The sequence below is a fragment of the Charadrius vociferus genome, unplaced genomic scaffold (assembly GCF_000708025.1).
Source record: "Charadrius vociferus isolate BGI_N301 unplaced genomic scaffold, ASM70802v2 scaffold213, whole genome shotgun sequence".
Classification (NCBI taxonomy): Eukaryota; Metazoa; Chordata; class Aves; order Charadriiformes; family Charadriidae; genus Charadrius; species Charadrius vociferus.
In genome coordinates, this window is record NW_009647828.1 from 4,511,709 (window position 1) to 4,537,497 (window position 25,789).

The following is a 25,789-nucleotide window of genomic DNA, read 5'->3' on the forward strand; positions in this document are numbered from 1 at the left end:
TGACAGGGGCCTGTCAGAACACGGCAGAGACGTGGTAGAGCGGCTCCCTCTGTGAAATAAAGTATGTTCTCATGGTGCCAATATTGAAAAGCAATGGGTGTTTGATGCCAAAGGCAGAAATTCGTGAACTGCTTGATATGCAGCTTGTAAAAGGTAGTCTTACATTTAATTTTTTGGTGCAGAGGGGTCTTGCTGTAGCTTCATAAACTAATCTCATGCTTATGGAACAGTAAGGTGACAACCAGGTTACCTTCATACATCAGACCTGTAATGTAGAGCCCTGGGAACTTCCCATGCCCTCTCCTGAAATCTCATAAATAGCAACCGAAAAAAAAAAAAAAGGCAGCGTTGAGCTTCCAGAAATGCCAACTATTTTATAGCGGGTATACAATACTTGCATGTTGAAAGGCCAAGTCATTCATAATGGGTATAAAATATTTGCACGTTGAAAGGCTTTGGTCAGTGGTTTATAAGCATTGACTATGCAGTTGTATAATGAAAATCAAGCTTAAAAAAAAAGGCCACACACTTAGCAATAAACAAGGGCTTTTGTTAAATATGTAAAACATCCATTAACAGATTTCCCCATTGTCAGTTAAATTTAGTAGTACTCTACAACAGAAATAACTCTGGTGGAATGAATCTGTTTAAAAAGCCGCCAGCTATTTTAAGGAGGAAAGAAGCAACACGAGTATCTATGGTCTTCAAAGGAATATATTTGAGGAAAGTTAGGAATGTGGTCTTGCTTCGTTTAGGTTTAAATTCCATTTTTCACACACATTTCTTGAACTGAGTTGCCAAGTTCCTGAACTCCAAAATGTGCTTTGGTACATTAGCAACAAGGCCTTTAAGTTTAAAAGTACTTTGACCTCCAGGGAATTTCAAGGGATTTTAGGGGACTGAAGGTTGCATTTCTTAAATTCTCAGTGTTCAGAGGTAGCTCACACCCTTATTTTTAGTGCACAGCTGGTACAGGTTGTGTTGTGACCCAGACACAGCAAGGATTGCTGGTTGTGCTTGTCAGTTCATAAATGTGCCAAACAGAGCTGTGGAACTGGATTTTATGGGTAATTTCTGTTTTGATAGCCTGTTGAGGAAGGAGGGTATCCTTTTCCTAAAAAAATTAGCAGTAACTTTTGGCTTTGGAAAGGTTGTGTGGCAACAGTTCTTGCTAATTTCTTCACACACAGACACCCCCCCCCACACACACACCCCTCTGGGTATTTTTTTTTGTTTTAGCCTAAGGGTTTCTTTTGACTCAGTGTCAACAAGATAAAAACCCTCAGTACCTTTAAGAGTGTAGTTAATCTGTAGTTACAACCATGCATCCTTTTTCAAGACTTGGTATATAGTGCTCTCGTGTTATAAATGACTAATTTCCCCTCTCCCTCCTTTTCTGTTCCACACATCATTTATCAGCAGTCCTGGCTAACTGGGGACGTCCTAGTTGACTGGAGGTTAGCAAATGTGACGCCCATCCACAATAAGGGCTGGAAGGAGGGTCTGGGGAACTACAGGCCGGTCAGTCTGACCTCAGTGCCTGGGGAGGTTATGGAGCAGATCATCTTGAGTGCCATTACACAGCACATGCAGGACAAGCAGGTGACCAGGCCCAGTCAGTATGGGTTCATAAAAGGCAGGTCCTGCTTGACAAACCTCATCTCCTTCTATGACAAGGTGACCCACTTAGAGGATGAGGGAAAAGATGTGGATGTTGTTTACCTGGACTTCAGTAAAGCCTTTGACACTGGCACAGCATTCTCCTGGAGAAACTGGCTGCTGATGGCTTGGATGAGTATACTTTTCGCTGGGTAAAAAACTGGTTTGATGGCCAGGCTCAGAGAGTTGTGGTGAATGGAGTTAAATCCAGTTGGCAACCAGTCACAAGTGGTGTTCCCCAGGGCTCCATACTGGGGCTGGTTTTGTTTAGTATCTTTATCAACAACCTGGATGATGGGATCGAGTGCACCCTCAGTAAGTTTGCAGAGGACACCAAGTTAGGCAGGAATGTTGATCTGCTTGAGGGTAGGAAGGCTCTATGGAGGAATCTGGACAGGCTGGATTGATGGGCTGAGACCAACTCTATGAGGTTCAACAAGGCCAAGCGCCGGGTCCTGCACTTGGGTCACAACAACCCCGTGCAGTGCTACAGGCTTGGGGAAAAGTGGCTGGAAAGCTGCCGGGCGGAGAAGCATGTGGGGGTGTTGGTCAACAGCCAGCTGAATATGAGCCCCCAGTGTGTCCAGGTAGCCCAGAAAGCCAGTAGCATCCTGGCTTGTATCAGGAATGGTGTGGTGAGCAGGGCTAGGGGAGTGCTTGTCCCCCTGTACTCAGCACTGGTGAGGCCGCACCTCAAATGCGGTGTTCAGTTTTGGGCCCCTCACTACAAGAAAGGCATTGAGGTGCTGGAGCATGTTCAGAGAAGGGTGACAAGGCTGATGGGGGGTCTAGAGAACAAGTCTTACAAGGAGCAGCTGAGGAACTGGGATTGTTTAGCCTGAAGAAAAGGAGGCTCAGGGGAAACCTTACTGCTGTCCACAACTACCTGAAAAGAGGTTGTAGAGAGGTGGGGGTCGACCTCTTCTCACCAGTTGCAAGTGATAGGACAAGAGGAAATGGTCTCAAGTTACGCCAGGGGGGTTTTAGATTGGATATTAGGAAAAATTTCTTCACTGAAAGGGTTTGTCAAGCATTGGAACAGGCTGCCCAGGGAAGTGGTGGAGTTGCCATCCCTGGAGGGGTTTTAAAGACAGGTAGACACAGTGCTGAGGGACATGGTTTAGTGGTGGTTTTGGCAGTATTAGGTTGATGGTTGGACTTGATGATCTCAAAGATCCCTTCCAACCTTGACAATTTGATGGTTCTATGATTCTATGGCATCTTCTTCACTTACTGGAGGGGAAAAAAAGAATCAGGTACAAATTCACTGATTATATGTTTCTCATCCAGCATTCCACAAGCCTCTCTTAAATAGCATTGAAAGTAGGCTGAGAAATAACATTGCACAAACTACTACACTACCATATGAGAGCGTTTATATGTCAGAAGAGGGCTGGGCAGAAGGGTAAGTAACTTGTCTTAACCTGCCTCAGAGAGTTTGCAAAGCGGGGGTTGGGAGGTGCATTTCTTATGTGTTCTTAAGACCCAAGGAGGGTTAAACCACGACAGAATGGAAAGGGAAGAGTCTGTTATCCTAAGGAAATAGCTTAATGCTTGGCAAGGAAACTAACAGCTCATCCGGTAGTGTTTAGGTCTAACGCATTAGATTTTCCTTCAGAAGGAACCAACCACCCAGCATAGACTTAATCAACCTTCAGTTGAACCCTGTTTATGTTTTGACGGTGTGTTTCAAAAAGTACAGCACAGCTGGATCAAACTGTGCTCACAGAAATTAAAAAAAAAAAAGACTTGTTTTCTGAAATCCTGAGCAAAAGTGATTTGACATTTTTTTTATTTTTTTTTTTTTTAAGAAGCAACTTTTTGCTTGATACATTGTACTTCAGTCTTAATTTCTGTGTCCTGGCTGAGTTCAGAGCACTAAGAGAGCAGGCAAAGGTGTCTTGTTACTTGCTCACCCTGGACAAAAGGGGGAGCATTATGTTTCACATCAATTGCGAGCTGCTTCTGTTGTGTGTCAAGGCAGATCACAGATCCAGCTGGCCATCAAGGCTTTTAGCACTGCTTTGGTTTAGTTTGTGCATTTGAGAAGGTTTGGGCAATGCTGGGTTTAACCCCTGTTCTGGTAGGGTGGTTGTACACTTCAAAGGCCTTGTGCGTGCGTACGGGCCTAGCCATGTGTCTTAGCCAAATCTGCAATAACATACAGTATTCAAAGGTGCATATAAATGATTGTAAGTTAACTTGTTATAGTATTCTCTGGGGAAAAAAATCTTACCATTTGTGTAATGAAACTAGCTTATGGAAACATGCAGTGTTTTGTTTCCGAACAACAGAGGCCAGTTTGGCATTTCATTTTTTTACAATCACCCAAGCTTTCAAAACAAAACAAAACCATTCAAAAGGATATTCAGGGACTAAACTCGCCGGGAAAATTAAAATCTAGTGCTACTACAGTGTTGTTTTCCTTGGAGAAACATCTTTCACCTAACTGCCGAAATCAAAATCTGTCTGTCTCAGCCTCCCTTCCTCATATAGGAATACAGTGCTGTAATACTACAGTTCAGTGTGTTTGATAAGGGTTTTAAAGTTTGTTATCTTTGCCTGCCCTTTCTATGTTAGATATCTGTGGATATCTGAGTTTATTTCTAAGATTGCTTTCTTACTCCTACTGTATAGTGATCATGCTTTTCTGCTGTACCACAACCAAAAGTGACGGTGGATTTCAGTAGTGCTGTCGCCTGCAGTTTCAGACAGCTGATGCTCTAAGTATTCAAGCTTTTGTTCATCTTTCATCCTATTACAGAGTAGGAATATGATTGCCTGATTACAAGCACTAGAGTTTGCACATCATGTAAAGTTACAGCCAGTCGGCTGAGATGAGATAACTGACTGCGTGCAGGCTCCTGCCTTTCTTGCTTGCAGAGTAAAGCAAATTAATGCAGTGCACGTGATGTAAATTAACCTGTTTTACTTTGCAGCTGGGACAGGCTTCAGCATGCACACTCAGTTACTGTGAGGCTGACAGGTGGTAGCCTGGTAAGATGTGCTAACCCCATTGCTTGTGCAGATGTGCCTTGGAGACAGCCATGTGAAAATAAGAAAATACGTGTGTCAATATTTGCTCTTGAGAACTTTCAGGTTTTGAACTTGATTCATGTAGATCCATCTATTTCTCATTAAAATGCTATGTTTGCTGTTTGCATTCGAGGGCAGAATTTGGCTGTGTCATTTTGTGGGTTTAGTACCTTGAACTTGAAATTTTATACCTTTGCCTTAAGGGATTTGTCTAGCCTAGACTTTACTACATTCTGCTTTCTGTCTTCTCTACCCTCAAGAATTAGGAAAAAAAAATTAATAATAGACTGAAGCTGGGAGCATTTCCTTTTTAATCAAGTGGTAGAAAATCCTGGGCTGAACTGGCTTTTTCAAATTACCTGGTCTCTGATATTTTAATTAATGTTAGTATTTTTCCTACCATGTTTATACTGCCCTGAGGACAGGCTTTTTTCCCTGCCTTTCCTGCATGGCATGCCACAAAGATTCCTCTACAATTAACCTCGTAAAAGCAAGAAAGAGATAGCAAATGTTTAAAGTAGAAAAGACATTCCTGAACTCTCGAGTAGTAAAATACACAATTACAATAACATTAAAATGTCCCTGAGCCTTCTCACATCAGTGTTTTAAAGCCTTAAATGAATTGCTGTTCCACTGAAGAAGATTTAAAAAAAATAATTAAAAAATTCTGGGTGTGCTTCTAAGACTGTAACTGAGCATTGAGAAACAGTAAGCAAATCATTACCTTTCAATGCAGACACTAAGAGTCAGATTTATTATTATTAGGCAACCTGTTTGGTTCCAGATTTCCAAAATCCACCTCTGTTAGTTTGATTTTTTTAAAAATTTATTTAATTTGCTTCCGTTTTCTTGTTAAGAGAGATGCTGAGCACCTGCAATTTCCATTGCCCTTATACCCATATTTCAGCGTTTGAACATTAAAACATTCAAGTTGATCTCATTTTAAAAATGTGTTCTTCATTGCCTGTGGATTGCTCCTCATTCTCTATTGATTTAGGCTGTGTTTACTCTCTCCATTAAAAAAATAATTGTATAAAACACATCTCTGGAGAAGTATTTTTATAAATGCTAAATGAATGAGCAAGAATATTCAGGTGATGCTTGATGTTCTCTGTCTTCACCTATGTTATTCGCTATTACGTCAGACTGCTTTTAATTTCACTTCATATGATGTATTCAGCTTCTGTGTCTTCTGAACGGTCTCAGAAGATGTGAGTCAGAAAATTATACCAATAAAAAGTACTCTGGGTTTTAAGCATACATTTATAATTATGATCTACTTTTGCTTTAATAACAGATTTTTCTATTTATTCAGCCATTTTTATAAAGTCGCATTGGAGATAAGAATGAGAAGTCATTTTTATGAGAGTGAAAGTGGATGTGTTCAGGAAACTTTCTTTGTACCAGTCTTTGTAAAGTTTGAGTGGGTTTTGGTAATTAATAAATCTTCAGTGATTCGTAACTTGTCTTAATGATGGAGGACTTGTAACAGTGAAACCAACTCATTAAAACATTAGATTTGAATCAAATTATTAGGTTGCATCTCCATCTCAAGCTTCAAACGTGACATCATAAAAAATAAAATTATGAAGCAGAACTCCAAGGGCAACTGAACCAGAACATTCACTGAGAGGAAACAGCAATGCAGCGCATACACTGACTGTATTTCTTCGAAGAGGAGTAGAAGACATGATCGTTTTGCACAGTGGTTTTCTTCTCTAGTCTGCAAACATCTGAAAACGTGCTCATTTTTTCCCCCTGTGGAACCATACTATTATCTTTAACTACTGACTATGAATTAAGATTACACAGCTTTTTGCCCCTTCTGTATTAGGTATATGTTTGCCATCTGGAATGTGAAGATCGTAACTCCTCCTAGGCTGGGTTGACCTGTCTTTGCTGTGCATGCTCAGGGCTGGCCGTATGTACCTGTCTACAGCTGTAGCTCACCAGGCTCAAAGTTCCAGTATACTCTGATCCCTGCAAAGTTGAGCTGGTGTTACTGACGTTGACTAGGACCTGGGGGGATTTGCAGTCTCTTCATGCCACAGCACCATTAGAAAGAGGAACATTCCCTCTTATGCAAGTGTGGAGCAGCCACCATAGAGTCATAGAATGGTTGGAGTTGGAAGGGACCTTAAAGGTCATCTAGTTCCAACACCCCTGCCACAGTGAGTTTTAGCGGAGGTGTGTTTTATTGGCAGTAGCTCACTGAGTGCTTTTCAAAAGGTAGCTTGTAAAATGCAGCTTAGGTGGGAAGGAGGAATTGTGTCCTTCTCTGATACTTTCTACTTATTTCATACTTAAATGGCAAGATGCTGGCATCAGGAGTCACTTAGAAAAGCACTTGGTTTGAAACACTTGTTTTCTAAGAAAACCAAGGAACTTAAATCAAGATTGTTCATACCCTAACTGAAAACAATAATTTAACGTGACATTGTTCATGCCAATTCTGTTGTTTAGGATAATATTGACAGGACCCATCAAAATGAGGAACAGTTGTGTTCATAAGAATTAGTTTTAACTCATCCCTTTGCAGTAGGTAACTAATTTCTCCCATGGTATTGTTGCAGGAATTGGAGATGCACAGAAATTAAAAACAGAGTTTTCAAGCTTAAATGCCTAGATACAAACATGCCTACATTTGAGAATGTATGTTTAAGGATATTGACGAAGTTTAACAAGCAGGCAGCAGAGCTGAGAGTAGACCCAGGGTCTCCCAGTCAAACCCTCACACTGAACAGTTTAGGGTTTGATTTGCTTTAAGTCACTTTTGGGTGCAACTGAATGACATTAACAGTTAAGTCTTCCTTCCACAGGCAGTGAACCACACAACCACTGCACAAGAAAACTTGGTCCTTCATCTTTTCACAGACTTTGTGAAGAGTCCTTTGAAATATAAAATACTACAGAGGGTGCCAGGGGGATGGGAACAGTCTTTTTTCAGTGGTGCCCAGTGATAGAACAAGAGGTAATGGGCACAAACTTGAACATGGGAAGTTCCATCTAAACATGAGGAGGAACTTCTTTACTTTGAGGGTGGCAGAGCACTGGAACGGGCTGCTCAGAGAGGTGGTGGAGTCTCCCACTCTGGAGACATTCAAAACCCACATGGACGCCGTTCTGTGCGACCTGCTGTAGGTGACCGTGCTCTGGCAGAGGGGTTGGACTAGATGATCTCCAGAGGTCCCTTCCAACCCTGACCATTCTGTGATTCTTTTCCATAGATATCTGCATATTTGACGTTCACTTTCTTGATCTCATCCTTAGGTCTTGAGTGAACTGTTTTTATTGCAGTCCTGCAATGTGATTTTAACACACACATCCAGAATTATCAATAATTATATATTTTTATAAATCCACACTACTGAAACAGCAGCTTGGGCGGTTGGGGCATTAGTAGTGGAATAGCAAGCAGTCTTAGCATTCATTTGAAACATGACCAGAGCTGGTGCATCCATCTGGAATTTGAATCTGATTGTAAAGCAGCCCTTTATTAAAATGCCCAAGTATCTTGGATGACTACTATAAATTAATAGTGTTGCAAAACTGAGAAGGAATATAGATTGACTCTTGATACGCATGAGATGAGTTATATAAGATCCAGATAATTTTGAATTTATCATTGGTAAGGAGCTCTCTTTGGCTGTATCGGGAAGGAGGGCAAGGACTAAACAGGCAGGGAGAACCAGAGCATTGTTTAGGGCAAGGTTGCATGATATTGCAGTCAGTAATCACTTATTAATTCTGCAGGCTGTATAGGAAGGCAGCTTTCCAGTCTGTATCTGGCATCAGGAGCTCTTGGCATGGCAGACGCTTGGAAGCCCAGGAAGGGGATGGCTGTTCTGATATTTTGTGGAGGTACTATCTAAATCAGGGTTTTAAAAAGTGGCTACCCCGTATTTTCAGAAGCGCTAGGTAGCTGTGCTTCTGACCTGCTTGGTAGCAGCTGCTGTATCCTTTTTGTGGAACAGGATGTTCTGCCCTTGTTTGGTCTAAGGAAAGCAGACAGGGTTATGCTGTGCTTTGCTGTATTGAACTGACAAAGCTGGAATTGAACTCGCGTGCTGTTGCTAATATAACAGCAGGTGAATGCCAAGAGCTCCGTTTTAAAGCAGGTTACGTTACCATGCTCATGGTTTGCGTTCCTCAGACACATTATTGTTTGGGAGCCCTGCCTGTTTCATGGGATAGGGGTCAATGGTCATCTTGTGACCATGCAGAAAAACTGATTAGAGCAGATCTGTAAGGTTCAAAAGTCAAGGCAAATGTTGTGAACTCTGTGTTTTTATTTTAGTAGATCTCTTTCTCTTGGGGGAAACCAGTTCTTGAGCTTACAGTGCTACCAGTGTTAGACTGAGGTAGGAGGCTTCACTGAGATTATTGCAGCTGATGTAGTTCATCACTGCTGACTCAGCCGTAGAAACATAACCTTATCTTGAGAAAAGATAGAGCCAAAACAGAGGGACAACAGTGTTAGGTGAAAATTGAAAGACTAAATGAGAAATAGAAAACACAATACTATAAAGAGAACTAAGAAGATGTGATAAATTTACAAAGAAGAAAAAATCAGAGTAAGTCAAGTCCTGTCAGCCTTTTTACAATATTGAAGAATGAAGACGACTCTTGTAACAATGAAGAGCAGTATTTAAAACTGTCCCTAGAATATATATTAGTGCAGTTCATCAGTTACTGCAAATTGCCATTGAGGACAAGGACACAGCAGGGTTCAGGATGGCTCGAAGAGGCACAATAGGAGTTACTTGGACAGCCAGACTACTAGTCCCTATAACCCAGTCTTCTCATTGCAGTGGTCAGCCAGGAAAAAGGTGAATTAAAAACCCAATTTTAATTTCATGTTACAGTGTTCTTTAGGGGGGGTTTTGTAGCATGTACTTGGTTGGGTTTTGTCTGCCAAGAAGGCTGTGCAGTTCACTGCTAAGTCAAGGCAACATGAATAGAATACTGTTCTTATATAAAGAAGTCTGTCTTTGAAACAAAGATCTGTTTTCCAGTGAGAGATTATGCAAATTGAAATATAGTGAATACTGCCCATGGTAGTACTATTTCATAGATTTGTGCCTAGTTGCATTGCAATTTGCTTTTTCTTACTGTTTTTTTTAATAGAGAATATTGTTCCATTTATCTTTCTCTAGGTAGCTATGTTTTTACAGTTCAATACACTTGAGCAAACTGGTGTAATTTTCCTTTGTAAGTGGCTTTTTCTGCTACAAACATTGGCAATTCATACTTTTCAGGTGCAAGATGAGCTTTCAGCTAATGCCCAGAACCAAGTTATTGGATTTTCTTGTGTGGATTCAAGTCGTTTATTGTGAGGCTAAGCTATGTGAATCAATATCTGTAGAATATTGAAGATTTCTGGATGACTTAGACTACAGAATAACAAAACTTTAAAGGACTAGTCATCTGGCCATTGTACCTCATGAAAATAAAGGCTTTATTAAAAAAATTAGTTCTTATATCAGGGACTGATGGTAAACCATGCCAGACAGCAGCATTTTGGCACCCGGTTGTTGTGGCAATCTCAGCCAAAACCCTCATCAGAGCCAGCTTTAATTAAGATCTGTAAGTTAAACAATTCAGGAATGCTGCTTTGGGAAGGCAAAGTAGGATTAAACATGCACGCAGTCTGAGAAAGATCTCTGCATCTGCCATTCCTCAGGTTTTGTCAGTGCCTGTGGAGCTGCTGATAGATTTTCAGCTGGTCGCAGGTGTTAATGTTGGTTTGTCAAAGCAGTTTGGCATTCCTTGTTTCAGGCTTTCACTGGACCCACATTCCTGGGGTGATAATGGCTTGGTGAAAATACGTCATACAGCTTGTACTGAAATTTGTGCTCTGTTTTTAAGGGGCTTTTTACTTGTGCAAAGAGGGCAGTCATGTTGTCGAGGGCAAATGCAGGGGACGGGGTAAACTTTAGTCCTCCCTTAGTCATTTGTGAACCGATCATCCCACAACTCGGTACCGTCATTTAGAGTTACAGGACACATTACACAGTATTTCATTCTGTTTTTTTCATGGTCCCTTGGACTTGACTTTTCTTCGGTAAGGGGCCAAGAGAACAGTCCTTAGAAATAAGGGTAAAGGCTGATTGCCTTTATGGGTTTCTAGATGCCTTTTGGTACTGAGCCTTAAGACCACAGGGGGCGATGCTTTCCTTCCCCACGGTCTCGCCAGGCTGTGTGCAAAGCACGGAAAGGCAGCTGCTCCACATGAGTCTTCCAGGATGGACTGTTGGGTAAACTTAGAGAGAGTAAGCTCAGTTAAGGCATCACAATACTTTCCCCAATATTTTCCCTTTAACCTCCGCTTCATTTGAAGAGCACAATTTAGTTGAACTGTGTAGTTATGTGGCTTCCGTTATTTTTGCTTTAAACTGGTTTAACTTTAGCTTATATTTAAGAGCAGGGTATGCCAAAAAAGAAAATTGTAGCTTAACTGGAACTGAAGCGAGACCCACTGGGGATGAAAAAGAAACAAGTAGTCTTGGGGTTTGTCAGCTCAGAAAAAGATTTTGTGGCAGAGTAGAATGGGTAAACTTGCACCCTGAAAGCATAGCCTGTGCCAGAGAACTGTTTCAAGCAATATGAGTTAAACTGGTTTCCTTAATGAATTAAAGTTTATTAAGAGGAGAAAGAACTGGGGTGGTGATGTAGCTTTATCTTTGTGAGGGTTTTGCCAGCACAGCTATGCTCGTTTGAAGAGTGGTTTTAATTCTCTTAATTGACATGATGTTGGCACTACTTTTAAGTGCTTGTTAGAGTGTCCCCCCTCAGATCCAATGTGCCTGCACATGCAATTGTTCAGAAATAGCTTCAAGCCTGGGCCAATTTTAGTATGTATTAAAGTGTGTACAGGCCATAAGTTAACTGGGAACAGGGCAAAAAAAAGCAAAATATGCTATTGGAGCAGTTTTTTCCCACATGACTAAATCAGTGAAATCGGCATATGGGGCACAGGTACAACCTTCCTAGGCCAGGAGGTCTCAGAAGCTTTTCTTATCTACTGAGCTATTTCCAGACTTTCTTTAAACCTCTTCTTTAAGGAGTATTCCCTTATTTAACTAACTGTGTGGCCTAGTTCAGTTAAAATTCTTCTTTTTAAGCCATTAATCAAGTATTTGTGACATTGTGCTTTACTTGAAATGGACTGCAAATCCAATGAAGAGTCTCTGTCTTCTTTTTTTTTAAAGTCTACATGCTCTTATAGTAATACTTTATGAGTCTATGAGAGCAATACTCCTGTAAGTAGGAAGGTTTAGGTTGCTTTACAGCATTGCTATGAAGGCACAGTGAGGCGTCATGGTGTGATTCAGTGGATGAATATTGGCTTCTTCATCTTGTGCTGTGTGTGAATATTCAAGTCGTTGATATTTTATTCAAGGAAAACCATGCAAATATAACTTGTCTTCACTCCTGGCTGATTTTTGTCTTTTGCTCTTTCCGTTTAGATGACATTTTAGATGAGGCAACAAGGAAAGACCTTTTCACCAACACTTTCTGTAAGGTCTGCAGGGCAGTGCTGCAGTTCGAGTCTCAAAGGGTGTCACACTATAAGGTAGGCTGGAAGGGAGGATTTCTCCTAGCAAGCACTGGGGCTTTGGTGTATTTGTTTGGGGTTTTTACGTAGTGTTATAAAAGGCCACTTACAACTTTTTATAGTGTGCTTCCCAAGGCTTGTGTTAGGCTTAGACACGAACCAGACTTGAATGTGAAATTTGTGGGTTCAGTATAGTGAAGGGCAATCACTTGCATATTGCAGCATAATTTTAGGAGGAGCTGAGCAAGTTCAGGCCATGCTGTATATGGGGTTGAAGCAGATCTGTACCACGTGAGCCGGAACATACATATGGTATGGGGAAGTGCTAGCTATAGAGGATCAAGGTCATGCCTTCTGGTGCCTTCACCCAATGATACACATGTGATGCTCTGTGTACCAGTGTCTGCTTGAGGCAGGTTGTATGAATCATGCTGCAGGCATTTCTTGGACCAACTGCATGCCTTGGGATATTGCTGTAGACATGGGAAAGTATGCTTTAATTTGAAACTTGATCTTGAGGATGTGCATGTTTGCAGGCACAGACATTTCTGGCTTTTTCTTTCTTCTTGCAAAAGTTAAAGTTTAAAATGTTAGTTGCTATCAGGAGCCTTTCTTGCTATTCACATTATTAAGACTCAGGTCTTGCAAGGTGGTGTATTTCCTTACTTTGATTTAGCTTAGGCAGCAGTTGTACGGTCAGAACTTCACGGAGTTCAAACCCTCAATTCGATTTTCTGTTTCTCGGATCAAAATCCAGTTGAGGATAATAGATGCAATTGTAAAGTTACCTGACTTCACCATTGCAAAATGAATTGATGCAAATAACTGACTCGTTCTTCTCAGTTGTGCTTGTATTGTCTAGCCAGGTATGATAGGTCCTCTTTCTCTTTGATTATAATATCATAATATCCTGCAGTGCTCCTCAGAATCCTTAAAAGACATCTGAAAAGCACCAGGTCAGAGAAGACAAGTTTCTTGTTTTGCTTTGTAGGTTACCACTGTGTGTGATACCCACGTGTATAGTGTGGCACGTGGGTAAGTACGTTACAAGTGCACAAGTTTGAAGGTTATGGGTTCAGAGAGCATCTAAGAATTGAAAAATAATTACATCTGAGGGAAGTATATGTTAACACCTAATTTTAGTTACCTGGACTGTTGTATCATTAGTAGAAAAGTAAGAAATCTCCATAGACTGTCTCCAAGCTTGAGATACTTTAACTCAGCTTCCAGGGAAACCTGTTTCTCTCCACTGACTGTGTGGGGAGACTAGACTTATTATTTAGGAAGATAAGTTAAGTTGTGCTGCCTGCCATTATTCTGTGTCACGGCATGGATTGGTCTGGATGTCAAGTCCCTCAAGCACAGCAGACTTGGTCGGTGGCATGGCTGTGTTCCTTTCCTTGCCTATTTTAGTGTCCCTGTTTGTAAGGGAACATGTCAGGATTTTGGGTTCCCCCAAAGAGTTGAGAGTAGATGACTCTGAGGAGTGCTTGAGGCAAAATATTATGAGTAATGCTAAGTACTATAGTATTGATTACAGTATTGTTACATGAGCTGGCATTTGTCTGCTTGTGGCTCTGCTTCATACAAATACAATTTGGCAAGCGTTGAAAGCGGTTTTTGATGAATGAAGTCCCAGTCACTGCTTGGGTCCTTGTTACTGAAACAGGAATAATTCTAGTCTCTTCCCAGGGCAAAAAACATGCTCAGAAAGTTCGTCTTTACGTCCAAATGCATGGTGAGAAAGATGAGAGGCAGGAGCATGACAAACAGAAGAAAACCAATTGTATCAATTTTCAGGTGACTGTTCCTCTTCATCGCCAAATAAAATGTTTTCTTGTATACGTCAGTGAGTGCTAGTAACTCAGCTTGCCCTTGCCTGGTTGCAGATGGATAGGAGTGGAGTAGTGGACAAAAACAAATACTGCAATCTCTGCAACGTGATTTTTACTTCCCCAGTTGTTGCTTTGTCTCACTACTTGGGAAAGATCCATGCGAAAAAGTTGAAGCAATTATCAGGAGACCAAGCCCATGTGCCAGCACAGAGCACGCAGCCTGTTTCCGGTAGGAACTAAATAGTTTGCTTTACATGTGTTTCCTGTCACTCCCTGAAACAAATATAGAGAAGTATCTTCCTACACTTGCCATGTCTATGCCTTTCTATTCTGCCAAAGTTGTGGAGCTGTGATGTGGTGACTCCTTAGGTGAATAAACAAAAATACTACCCTGTGCAACTCTGAAGCCATGGAACCTTGCTTTCAAATTCCATATCTTTCATTGAGCAAAACTAAAGGCAAATATTTCTGATTTTTTATTAATGAAAGGTGTTTATTGTTGTTTTGAGAGTTCACTGCAGTCCCAATGAGATGTTCCTCTGATAAATTAATATAATAAGAAATTAAAAAACAATTAATCCACGAGCAACACTTAAGTGGTGTTCGTCCTGTACAAGTTGCTGAACTGTATTTAAACATGGAGCATAGCGTATGTGCTCTGAATCACCCTCTGCAGCGTAAATCTCTCTTCTTAGACTGCAGAAGGACCTTAGAGTGACCAGCCATCAAACACAGCTGTTTTGTAGGTATCTAATGGTGGGGTTTCTGAGTATTCCAGTTCTGTGTTCCTTATCAGTCTGTATTTTCATAGCCTTGCAAGGACTAAGGTATTTTATAGTCTCTTGCAAGTAGTTCAGCACCCAGCAGGTCTGTAGTTCTGCAGTCACCTGGTTTGCTCCATGGAATTGGCTTTTCATGAGCTGTGCTGTCAGCACATTTATCGTCTACTTTTACGTCTCCAGCTTTACAGAAGCCGTTGGCCAAAAAGCCCTTGCTGCCTTCAAATGCTGAAGAGTCTTCATCATCCTCCAACACAACGTTGAAGTTAAATGATCCAGACAAGTACTGCAAGCTCTGCTGTGCTCCCTTCAATAATCCACTTATGGCCCAGCAGCATTATGTTGGTAAGAAACACAGAAGAAATGAAGCGCGGAAAAAGATACTGGAGGAACTGGGAGACAAAGCTGTCCCTGTAGAATCCGGCACGACTGGTAAGTGGAACATGAGCAAGTGTTACAATCTCTGAGTGTAGCTCGAGTACTCAGTTCTGGTTTGTTCAAGGAACTGATCTGAAATGATAGTCTTCTCCTGTGTTACAGAACAAGTTCATTTCTTCCTTTCTGTTTGGTCTATGAACTGATGAAGTTCTGCCTCTGGCAGCTGTAGGTTGGAAAATATTTCTTATTGACTTGGAGACCCAAATCCAGTCCTCACCAAGTTCTGCAGTCAAATTCAAATTATCACAGAAAATAGTCCAGTCCCCTAAATCCAAGGCCAGGATCAGTTGTACCTATGTCATTCTTAAGATATCCATCCACCTTGTTCTTAAAAACTTTCTGAGCTGGAAACTCCACAACCTTCATAAGGAACATCTCCCAGGACTTCTTGATCGTTACCTTCTTGATTTTAAAAACTGACGCTGAACTCAGCTCTCTCTGAGCACAGTGTGTTTCTTCACTGTGCACAGAATAAGAAACAGACACAAGAATTGCGTCATTTGTTTCCTTTTTGTTGCATTCTTTAAATAATTGAAAACTGGTGTCATGTCTTCTCTTAATCTTTTATTCATGAAACTGTTGTAATTATTTCGGTCTTCCCACGTAAGGAAATTTATTTCCTAAAGTCATTGTACTCTAGCCTCCCATCAGGACTGTGTCCAGCTCAAGCACTATGTCCAAAGCCAAGGCCCTGTTGCTGTGCAGCTTTCATTAATTTTGAGAGGATGTCATCTGGTCCTGTGCAACAGAACTGTCAATCCTTTCTTTAGTAAGGAATTAAAAGTCCTACCCGATAGTCAAAAGTCATTGTTGCTATCAAACATCTCTCATTAAGTCATGCTATAATTTGAACAATATTACTGTTTGATGCAACGCAATAGCCCATTTGAATTAATGCTGTGTTTTGCTAATGGATGAAGCTCTTGGGTTTGCATGGGGAAAAAGGTTACTCGCTGGTTTCAGAATACTTAGGTCTATGGATGACGTAGTGTGTAGGAGAGGAGAAAATGACAACCTACAAAACACAAGGGCTTTCCTCATATGATCATACCTTATATTTGCCTGAGGCTCTGTGTACCATGTTCATAATGTACTGTATTGACAATTCCCTCAGCATCTTCACAGGATTGAGCCAACACTGCATGAACATTGGACCAGGTTAATGTTCACACTGATCTTATTTTAATTAAATCTGGTCTGACTGGATTGGTATCTGGTGCTTACTTTGGGTCAGGTATTTACAATAGCATTTAATTTTCAGTACAGTACATTCTCATCAGCACTTGACAACAGTTTACCGGAATTATCTTGGATCACTTCGGTCATCAGAAATACTCTTTGTTAATGTTTGCACTGGTTGCACTGCATCCGTACACCTCACCAGCTCCCTTCATAAGTATTATTCCAGTGTAAAATTGCAGCCGAGATTTTACATCTGTCTATAAACATTGTTTATGGGAGCATTATGTTAGGACTCTTGCATGGGATGGGATTGTGACGTGCTTTGAGTTTTGCCTTTCATTTGTAGTCTCTCTAACCTACAGGTTCCTTCTTTTCAGTTATTGGGGTTGGTTATTACATCTGCTCTGTATGTAACGTCACACTTACATCTATAGAAACATACCAGTCCCACATGCAAGGAAATAAGCACCGGATCAAGTAAGTCAATAAGTCTTTTGTTACTATCCCTCTGTAGTTTGTACTTTCACACTTTTTCATTAGCCCTGTTGTCTGCTGTTAAGTGACTTTCATGGGGTTTTGGTTTTGTTTGGGTTTTTTTTTTCGTTACTTGGTTTACTGGTTTAAAGGGGCACTGTCCATTTAAACATCATACTTGTGACTGAAATTCAGTCTTAGAGTTCCCGCAGTTGCATCTTCAATGACAACCCACAGGGGAAAGGTCCTGAGACATGTATGGTTTTCCCACTTATTGTGCTGTCTGGGGACAGCAGCACCTCTTCTGGTACAGCATCTTCAGTGCTCAGTCTAGAAGGAAGTGGTCTGAACTTAAAGACAGGCTGAGGGGGAATGGCTTTAAACTGGAAGAAGGTAGATTTAGATTAGATATTAGGAAGAAATTTTGTGCTTTGAGGGTGGTAAGGCACTGGAACGGGTTGCCCAGAGACGTGGAAGCTCCATTCCTGGAGGTGCTCATGGCCAGGTTGGATGGGGCTTTGAGCAACCTGGTCTAGTGGGAGGTGTTCCTGCCCACGGCAGGGGGATGGAACTCCATGACCTTCAAGGTCCCTTCCAACCTAAACCATTCTATGATTCTATCATTCTATGATTCCTACTGACAGGGTGAAGAAGACCTTAATCCCCAAAAGTGCCGTGTCTCCATCAATTGTGTTGCTTTCAGGATTCATCAACATGCATCTTACACTTGGCATAAGATCATTTATGGGATAGATGACAGCTCTTGTACTTTCTCTTTTACCCAGAAGAGGGCTTGTAGACTGTGTTAATTGCAGAATGGATATTGTGGTGATTTAAGGTGTACTTTTTAGAGGTTGCTGTGCAAGTAGGCTAAATATCAAAATTTCTTACGTGTTAAGCATTTTGATAAGGCATATTTTAAGTGAAGGCGCAATAGAACTTATATGATTTTAAATGTTTGTTTAGTCAACAGAATTGGAGTCCCCAAAAACAGGAGTGTAAGGAACTGCTACAGACCTATCTATAGTTTAACAAAATGAATGTATAAAGCTGGTGAATTAAGGCAGAACAAGATACATTTAAGGGATAGGTCTTCAGAGCGGCCCTTCCCGTAGAGGGTATATTGGTCATCTAACCATTTTCTCTCCGGCCTGGGGAAAGGGAGAGTAGAATGTAAACTAATAGGTAGTTTTGCCTCAGGAGCACATTTATGTTGTTTGGGGTTTTTAGCAATCTAGGTTGGTTGTTTCTGTTCTGTTTTGTTTCTGTTATAGAGTCATACAGTTTGCCTGAAATTACTGTACTGCAGCTGTTCAATAGAATGAATCTCATAAAGAAATTAGTAACTTTATTACTTGACAGTCAGTATATAATATAGTTCCTTCTTACTGCAGCTAGTTGGAGATTAATTAATGAGACAGAATCTCAAATTTTCTTTTTAAAAAGTAGTTTTAAAAAATTTATGCAGTCATTTTAAACACACCTTATTCTAGCAGCACCTATGTCACACGAAAGTCATTTGATCTTCACTAAGTTATTCCAGATTTTCAGTTTTCACAAAGAATAGAATCTGTTCCCTGTAACTTTCACTTTACAGATAATGATCATGCGTAACAGGGTCCATGTAGTTACACAGAACAACACACTTGGGATATGGTTTTTTTTCTATTTCTGGAAATAAGATTCTTTTTTTTTTTTAACTTAACAGATGCTAAGTAAATTGGTCAGTATTAATAACTAAGGCTTTCTATCCAATTTATGCAGAGAAACAGTGCTTGTCAATCTCAAGAAGAAATCAAAGAAAACACATGACTCCGTTCAAGGTGAATTAATGGATGATGGTAAAGTTCAGAAAGCTAGAGGTCCAGAGCCAGGAAAACATTTAGGAAAAGCAGAAGAGAAAGATTTTCAAGATAAAAACATTGAAGGAGAAGGTGACCTTGGTGAGGTTAGAGCTTCAAATTTTAAGTGTGAACCAGGCCAGTGTTCCAGCCTTTTCTCAGAAACCCAGTCACCTACAAATACTGGGGAAAATAGAACGCCGAGCTGGCCATCAGCTTCTGAGCAAGCACTAGAAAAGACACCTAATTATCACTATAACAAGGGATACTGTAAAGAAGAACAAGCATTTGAGGTGTCTGCCATCAGAGATAAGAGCTTCAGCCTATCGGTTGCAGAATCTAAACACTGCTACAAATCTATCCTTGCTGAAATTTCTACCAGCTCCTACAGAAAAGAAGAGAAATTTCAGATAAAACATTTTGAGATGGAGAAATACGTCAATGAAGAGCTGAAGTACAAGAAAGAAGCCACAAAGCAGAAAAGAAAGAAAAATAGTGAAGGTGCAGATTTCGGAAAAGAGAATGAGAAGCAAAAGAGAATTAAATTTGAAATAGACTTGGTAAATGAAAAGAAGTCAAGACCTTATAAAGACAAAAGACTTAAAGAAAACTCCGCTGAGAAAGAGAACAAAAAGCACGAAAAGGATAAAAAGAAGCCACAGACAGATGGCAAAAGAGAAGAGGAGCTACTTTGGGATGAATCTGTCTTGGGTTATTGATAAAGGTTTTGCTTAGCTTTAAGAAGTTGATTCTGTTTGTAGACTCTCTTAACTATTTTGTATTATGCTATGATTGTTGGGGGGTTTTTAAGGAAAGTTTTTGTTCCAATCTGGAAGCAAGAAAAAGTCTGTCTTCTGAATTTTTGGGGCAGTAGGTAGGCATCATTTTTTAATCATCTTACACATACAACAGCTGTTGCAGTGATGCAAATTTGAAAGTCTGTAATCTCTTCTGGAATATATCACAAATAAGGGTCAGTAGCTCACAGAATACTATTGGAATTTCACCAAAATGTGTAGTTTCTTCCTAATGTTAAGGATGCCTACTACTGAGGTTTCTAATTCTAGGAAAATACATAAACTCATAAGATAAATAAGGGCACTACAGTGTTCCCAGCCATGTCTGTAACCATTTCTCTGCAGATTTAAAAGGAGAATGTGAAAGGCTTTTGATTCCAGATCTTATTTGCTATTGGGGTTTTGGGGGGGTTGTTTTGGTTTGGATTTTTTGTCACCCAGTTCTGAGTGGAAAATGAGTCTATTAAACATGCAACTGGTTGTCAGATATAAGTTGTCTAGTAGATTTTTCTCATTGTGATCCTGATTTTTAGTTTTTAAGAAACACGGAAAAGGTACAATATGCAAAATTAATTGCTACCATGAGGCTGTTTTCTGCTTCATTCACTCAAAGTAATGTACAGAAAAAATGTTAGAGTGAAGCTAGATTTGTGATCCAAACAATACCCTGAAAAATCAGTAACAGCTTTGTATTTCCATTTTAAATGCCGTGTCACCAGACGTTCATTCACAATATGGATTTATGCTATTGTGGCACAAGCACAGATGTACTACATGTGTGGAATTAACTGAGAAACTCAGATGATAGTGTTCAAGCTCTTGTGTTGCTCCCAGGACTCTCAGTTGCGACCTTCCATGAGCCATGAACACTGGAAATGCTGCATCCTCTACAGGTCCTGGGGCAAAGGAGGCTGCCAGAGAGGAAGAAGGAGGTTGCATTGTCTGCCTGGACTGTGCAGAGCTGGGGTTGTGTAGAGGATTTGAAGCCGGTGTGATGTCTTACTGAAAGCTGCTGCATTGAGTAAATACAGAGTGATCTAAAGAGTGATCATTTAAAAACAAAATCCTAAGACAACATTTAGCATCTCTCTTAATGCCTTTGGGTTGCAAGAAAGCTTTTTCTGAGCCTTGATGTGGGATCTGAAAGCCATCACGCTGTTGGTTTGCACCACTTAGAATGCGCTTTCCACTGGGTTAGAGTCTGTTTGTGGGGGCACCTGTGCTGAGCTGCTGCTCTGGGTAAATCTACCCAACTGAAATTTTCTGTTGTGGGTTGTTGTGGCATACAGTGGAGTAGAGACCAGGGCCCTCAAACCTTGAATCCTGTCTGATTTGTCTTAGTTTTAGTGTTGCGGGTATAAGAAGTAGGTTGAAAAGCCCTGAAAATTGTGTAATCGTCTGCTTTATTTTTTAAGGATTTGTGTTTTGTGGTTGATTGCAATCTTGGATTTAGATGTTTCCTGCTGTTGATAAAGTTACAAATCTGAGTAGTTAGCATCTGAACCACGAAGTAACGTAGTCCATCCTCTAAAAGACAAGCTTTCAGGGAGTCTCAGGAACCTGACGTCAGAGATCCATGGGGATTCAGCTTTAAGTTCAAAGTGCACACAGGGTCCTTATTCTGGTTCCCTTTTCTGATCTCCCCTGGTCTTTGTTTCAGGCTGATAACGCCTCTGCTTTCTTCAGTGGCTCTTTTTCCTCACGCAGGATTTACATGCCTTTCTGTGTCCTTACAAGGACTCATTCACGGGCTTTCCTTAGGCCCTGCTCGTCTAATGAGGGAGTCTCAAGTCACACATTAATAGCGGCTTTTCTCGTTATTTACCTAGGAAGAGAGCGGATTCAATCATAACTTACTTCTGCTAACTGTTGATGACAGTTGTGAGCTGTTGTAAGCTGCCAACTATAGGATGCTTGTATTGTCCTACAGCGTAACTCGGGAGGTTTTCAATTGCTCTCTCCTGTATATACTCTTTGCTGTGAGAATAACATGGGCAACAACGCAGCTTGTCTCCCATGTAAGACAAATAATGATTTTCTCTTCTCCCAGGACACCTAGTTTAGCACATCTAGGGGCATTGTAGGATCTCTGTGATATTTCTGCCACTCTGACAAATAGGGCTGTACAAACATGGCCAGTGTCTTTCACAATTATTAGTAAGGAACCCTTGCTCCAGTATGGTCACGTACGCCTCCTTTCCTTTGGAAGTCAGTCTAAGAAAATAATTAGACCTCCAACAGAGGGAAAGGTCACGGTGTAGTACTCCGCTTGTACACAGGGAACAGACTAATTGAAGGGAAATAACCACCAGTTTACTTGCTTTTGAAATAAGAGTTGCACTTTTGGAAGTCAGGAGAAGGAGATTAACAGTTCTGAAAATATGGTAAAAGCATGAGTTGGCAAAACAGAGAGATATTTTTGTTTTTTTCAGTGAGCATTCCCAAATCTCTATTTGCACTTCATGCTCTCCTTGCCCACCCACTGTAAAATTGTTGCATAAACTACATAGAACAGCTCTAAACAAAGTTTCTTGGTATCAAACGTGAAAGATAAGATCCCCAAAGAAGTGTTCTTGCCACATTTTGATTAAACAGTGATTAATCTGTGATGTAAATGCTGCAAATGAGACATAGCAGATTCTCATCTAGCAGAAGTGACTTATAGCTCTAATTTAGGTAAGTGATACCCAATTTTCTAAGGGCATAAATAATTATTATCGTTCATGAGTTTCCTGATTGCCTTGTTCCTAGCCTTTCACATTTGTACCAATAGTTATCTACATGCTAGACATTTTAAAATACTAGGCACAGAGATTGATGACTTTATTTACCCTTTACTGTAAATATGTCTTTTTTCACTTCTCAGTAGCAAAGGAACCCATGCTGTAATAACAGCTAATTCTGCTCATCTCTTCCTCCCGTTAAAACTACCAAAGCATTACAATTCTGATTTGAGAACAAATTAAATCACAGATCTTTCTGTCACACGTGAGGAGATAGACTTGCAGATCTGACTGGAGAGCCCTTGGAGTCAATGGTGGTTTATGCAGGTATGTGGGTTCCTCTGTGAAGGCCCAACGGCACTAAATTTGATCTGTCGAATTCAGAAATTCAGTAAACCTGTGTGCTGCGTGGCTTTGTGAAAGAGCTGCTGTATATGAAAAGGCAAGCTAAGCACAAAACCAGGGTTAAAACTGCTGTTTAAAGCTGGGCTTAAGCAAAGACTCCTGCATTTCAATTTTGGCTCTCCCCGTGGTTCACCAGATCGCCTGGATCAAGTACTGAATTCTTCCAAGGCCTCTTTTTTCATCTACAAATGGTGTAGAAGGGTAGGTACTCTGACAGATTACATCATCCTGGATGTCATCTCTAAGCAGGTAGAGGAAAAGAAGGTTATTTGGAGTGGTCAACATGGATTCACGAAGGGGAAGTAATGCTTGACCAATCTGATAGCCTTCTACAATGGCATGACTGGCTGGGTGGAGGAGGGGAGAGCAGTGGACGTTGTCTGCCTCAATTTCAGCAGGGCTTTTGACACTGTCCCCCATAACAGCCTCATAGGTAAGCTTAGGAAGTGTGGGTTAGATGAGTGGATGGGGAGGGGGATTGAGAACTGGCTGAATGGCAGAGCTCAGAGGGTTGTGATCAGCAGCACAGAGTCTAGTTGGAGGTCTGTAGCTAGCCGTGTTCCCCAGGGGTCAGTATTGGGTCCAGTCTTGTTCAACATATTCATCAACGACCTGGATGAGGGGGCAGAGCGCACTTTCAGCAAGCTTGCTGATGACACAAAACTGGGAGGAGTGGCTGATACATCAGAAGGCTGTGCTGCCATTCAGTGAGACCTGGACAGGCTGGAGAGTTGGGTGGAGAGGAACTTAATGAAGTTCAACAAGGGCAAGTGTAGGGTCCTGCGCCTATGGAGAAATAACCCCATGCACCAGTACAGGTTAGGGGTTGACCTGCTGGAAAGCAGCTCTGCAGAGAGGGACCTGGGAGCCCTGGTGGACAACCAGTTGACCATGATCCAGCAATGTGTCCTTGTGGCCAAGAAGGCCAATGGTATACCGGGATGCATTAAAAAGAGCATGGCTAGCCAGTCGAGGGAGATCATCCTCCCCCTCTACTCTGCCCTGGTGAGGCCACATCTGGAGTACTGTGTCCAGTCCTGGACTCTCCAGTTCAAGAAAAACAGGGCACTACTGGAAAGAGTCCAGCAGAGAGCTACAAAGATGATCAAGGGAATGGAGCACCTCTGTTATGAGGAAAGGCTGAGAGCCCTGGGTCTGTTCAGCCTGGAGAAGCGAAGACTGAGAGGGGATCTCATCAATGCTTACAAATATCTAAAGGGTGGGTGTCAAGAGGATGGGGCCAGACTCTTTTCAGTGGTGCTTGGTGACAGGACAAGGGGCAACAGGCACAAACTGGAACACAGGAAATTCCATCTCAACACGATGAAAAACATTCTTTACTTTGAGGGTGGAAGAGCACTGACACAGGCTGCCCAGAGAGGTTGTGGAGTCTCCTTCTCTGGAGATATTCAAAACCTGCCTGGATGCATTCCTGTCCAACCTGCTCTAGGTGAACCTGCTTTGGCAGGGAGGTGGACTAGATGATCTCCAAATGTCTCTTCCAACCCCTACCGTTCTGTGATTCTGCAATTTATTTTGCCCATGATGTGTCCCTGAAGCAGACTGCTGCTGCCAGTTTCCCCTCTGTTATCCTGAAGGTTACCATCCCTGGGACATCTGCTATTCTCACTCACAGGCAAACAGATCAGCTTAAACTCTCTGTAAGGGCACCTGACTTTAGAGGCAGGCAAGGCTGCTCTTCTGCTGGTGCAGGAATAGCAAGAAATGCCTGAAAACATTGGAGTTGCTTGTTCAATGAACACATAATAGAGCCTAGATACTCACCTCTGAAAGCAGCCGTGATGTTCAGTGTACTATGAAGAGTGGCATGAATGTGCCGTTCTGCGAAATACTGACAGGTTTTTATAGTTGGTTTTCCTTTGTATGACGTTTTATACTTTGGTTTCATGACTGGTTGCAGCCTGTGAGAAATTTGTAGTGAGGTCCTAATGCGAGGTCTGTCTGAAAAAGGCCACAACTGAAACGGGACATATCTTTCTGCATCCTGTGAAGTGAGCAAAAAGTTGTTTTCACAGTGGAAGGTTCTCATTTGAAATCTTGCAACAGAAGGGAGAACCACTGAAGTTGCTTTGCGTGCCCCGAACTTGGGCTGTGGTTTCAGCGGGGCACACTGGGAACGCCAACACCTGGCAAGTTAACCCTACAGTTGGCCTATGAGACAATTCCTTGTCATATCTAACCTGCTAACCTGCCCAAGCATATTTCTGTGAAGGCTGAGAGGCATTCAACTGAAATTGGTGTAAATCACCCAAGTGCAATGCCTTGAGCTGCATCTCGAATTTACCACATATCTGTGGAATCAGATTACAGTGTAAAACTGTTGTTTGAGCTAGTTAGAGGACTATTACAGTTTAATTAAATTGAGGGGGTTTTTTCAGCGTAGAGTTCTTGGCCAGCACTGCCATCCAACAACACAGAAGCTGATGCTGTTCTTAATGGCTGTGAATGGCAGCCAGAACACCGAGATGAAAGCAGCAGTGCGAGGACTGGGAGATCCAAATTCTCTTTCCAGCTTTTCCACAAGCTTCTCCTGTCATTTACAACTTGCCAGGAACGTGGTATCAGATGAGCTCTTCCAGCTGCAGCTTTTTTAACCTTTACATGTCACAGCTTCTGGCTCTTCACCTCCACTGGTGGAAATGACCAAGGTTACAGCCCTGTCAGATCTGCTGGTGTCATTCCAGCTGTACCCGTTTTCTATCCTGCGTATATTTGCAGAGTGGGGTGGTGAGCAGGTAGACACAGTATCTTTTTAACCCAGATCAGCTCTAGCAGTTCTTGGCTATACCCTTAAACTGGTGACGAATACAGGTATCACAAAAAAAAAAGAATAAATAGGGAACCATAAATAGGTACAGTGTCATAAATCTTTCTGTGGGAAAGCTTTGGAAAAAGAGCAACAGTATTCCTCATCTCCAAATAAGCTACTGTCCTTTCTTTCAAAGACCTCAATTTACAGTTGAAAGCAATGAAGTGCTTTCAGTTCAGCCGGTTATTTCTGGCGGAGCAAAGGTTTAGGCATTGATTCCTATTGAACTTTA

The 25,789-nt window shown here is 41.4% G+C and overlaps 1 protein-coding gene across 1 annotated transcript; it reads left to right on the top strand.

Moving 5' to 3' along the window:
* Positions 1-11,243: 11,243 nt before the first annotated feature.
* KRCC1 (lysine-rich coiled-coil 1) lies at positions 11,244-19,521 on the top strand. The gene is made up of 7 exons (XM_009882558.1): positions 11,244-11,247; positions 12,165-12,271; positions 13,946-14,053; positions 14,143-14,317; positions 15,051-15,299; positions 16,850-16,964; positions 18,726-19,521. Exons 1-7 carry the CDS (start codon positions 11,244-11,246, stop codon positions 19,519-19,521), a joined length of 1,554 nt encoding a protein of 517 aa, XP_009880860.1.
* Positions 19,522-25,789: the final 6,268 nt, after the last annotated feature.

Bases quoted from the DNA above. Each gene is read 5' to 3' on its own strand.
- KRCC1 (XM_009882558.1), top strand. The intron at 12,272-13,945 runs GTAGGCTGGAAG...GTCTCTTCCCAG, and splicing joins AAAGGGTGTCACACTATAAG to GGCAAAAAACATGCTCAGAA. The intron at 14,054-14,142 runs GTGACTGTTCCT...GCCTGGTTGCAG, and splicing joins CCAATTGTATCAATTTTCAG to ATGGATAGGAGTGGAGTAGT.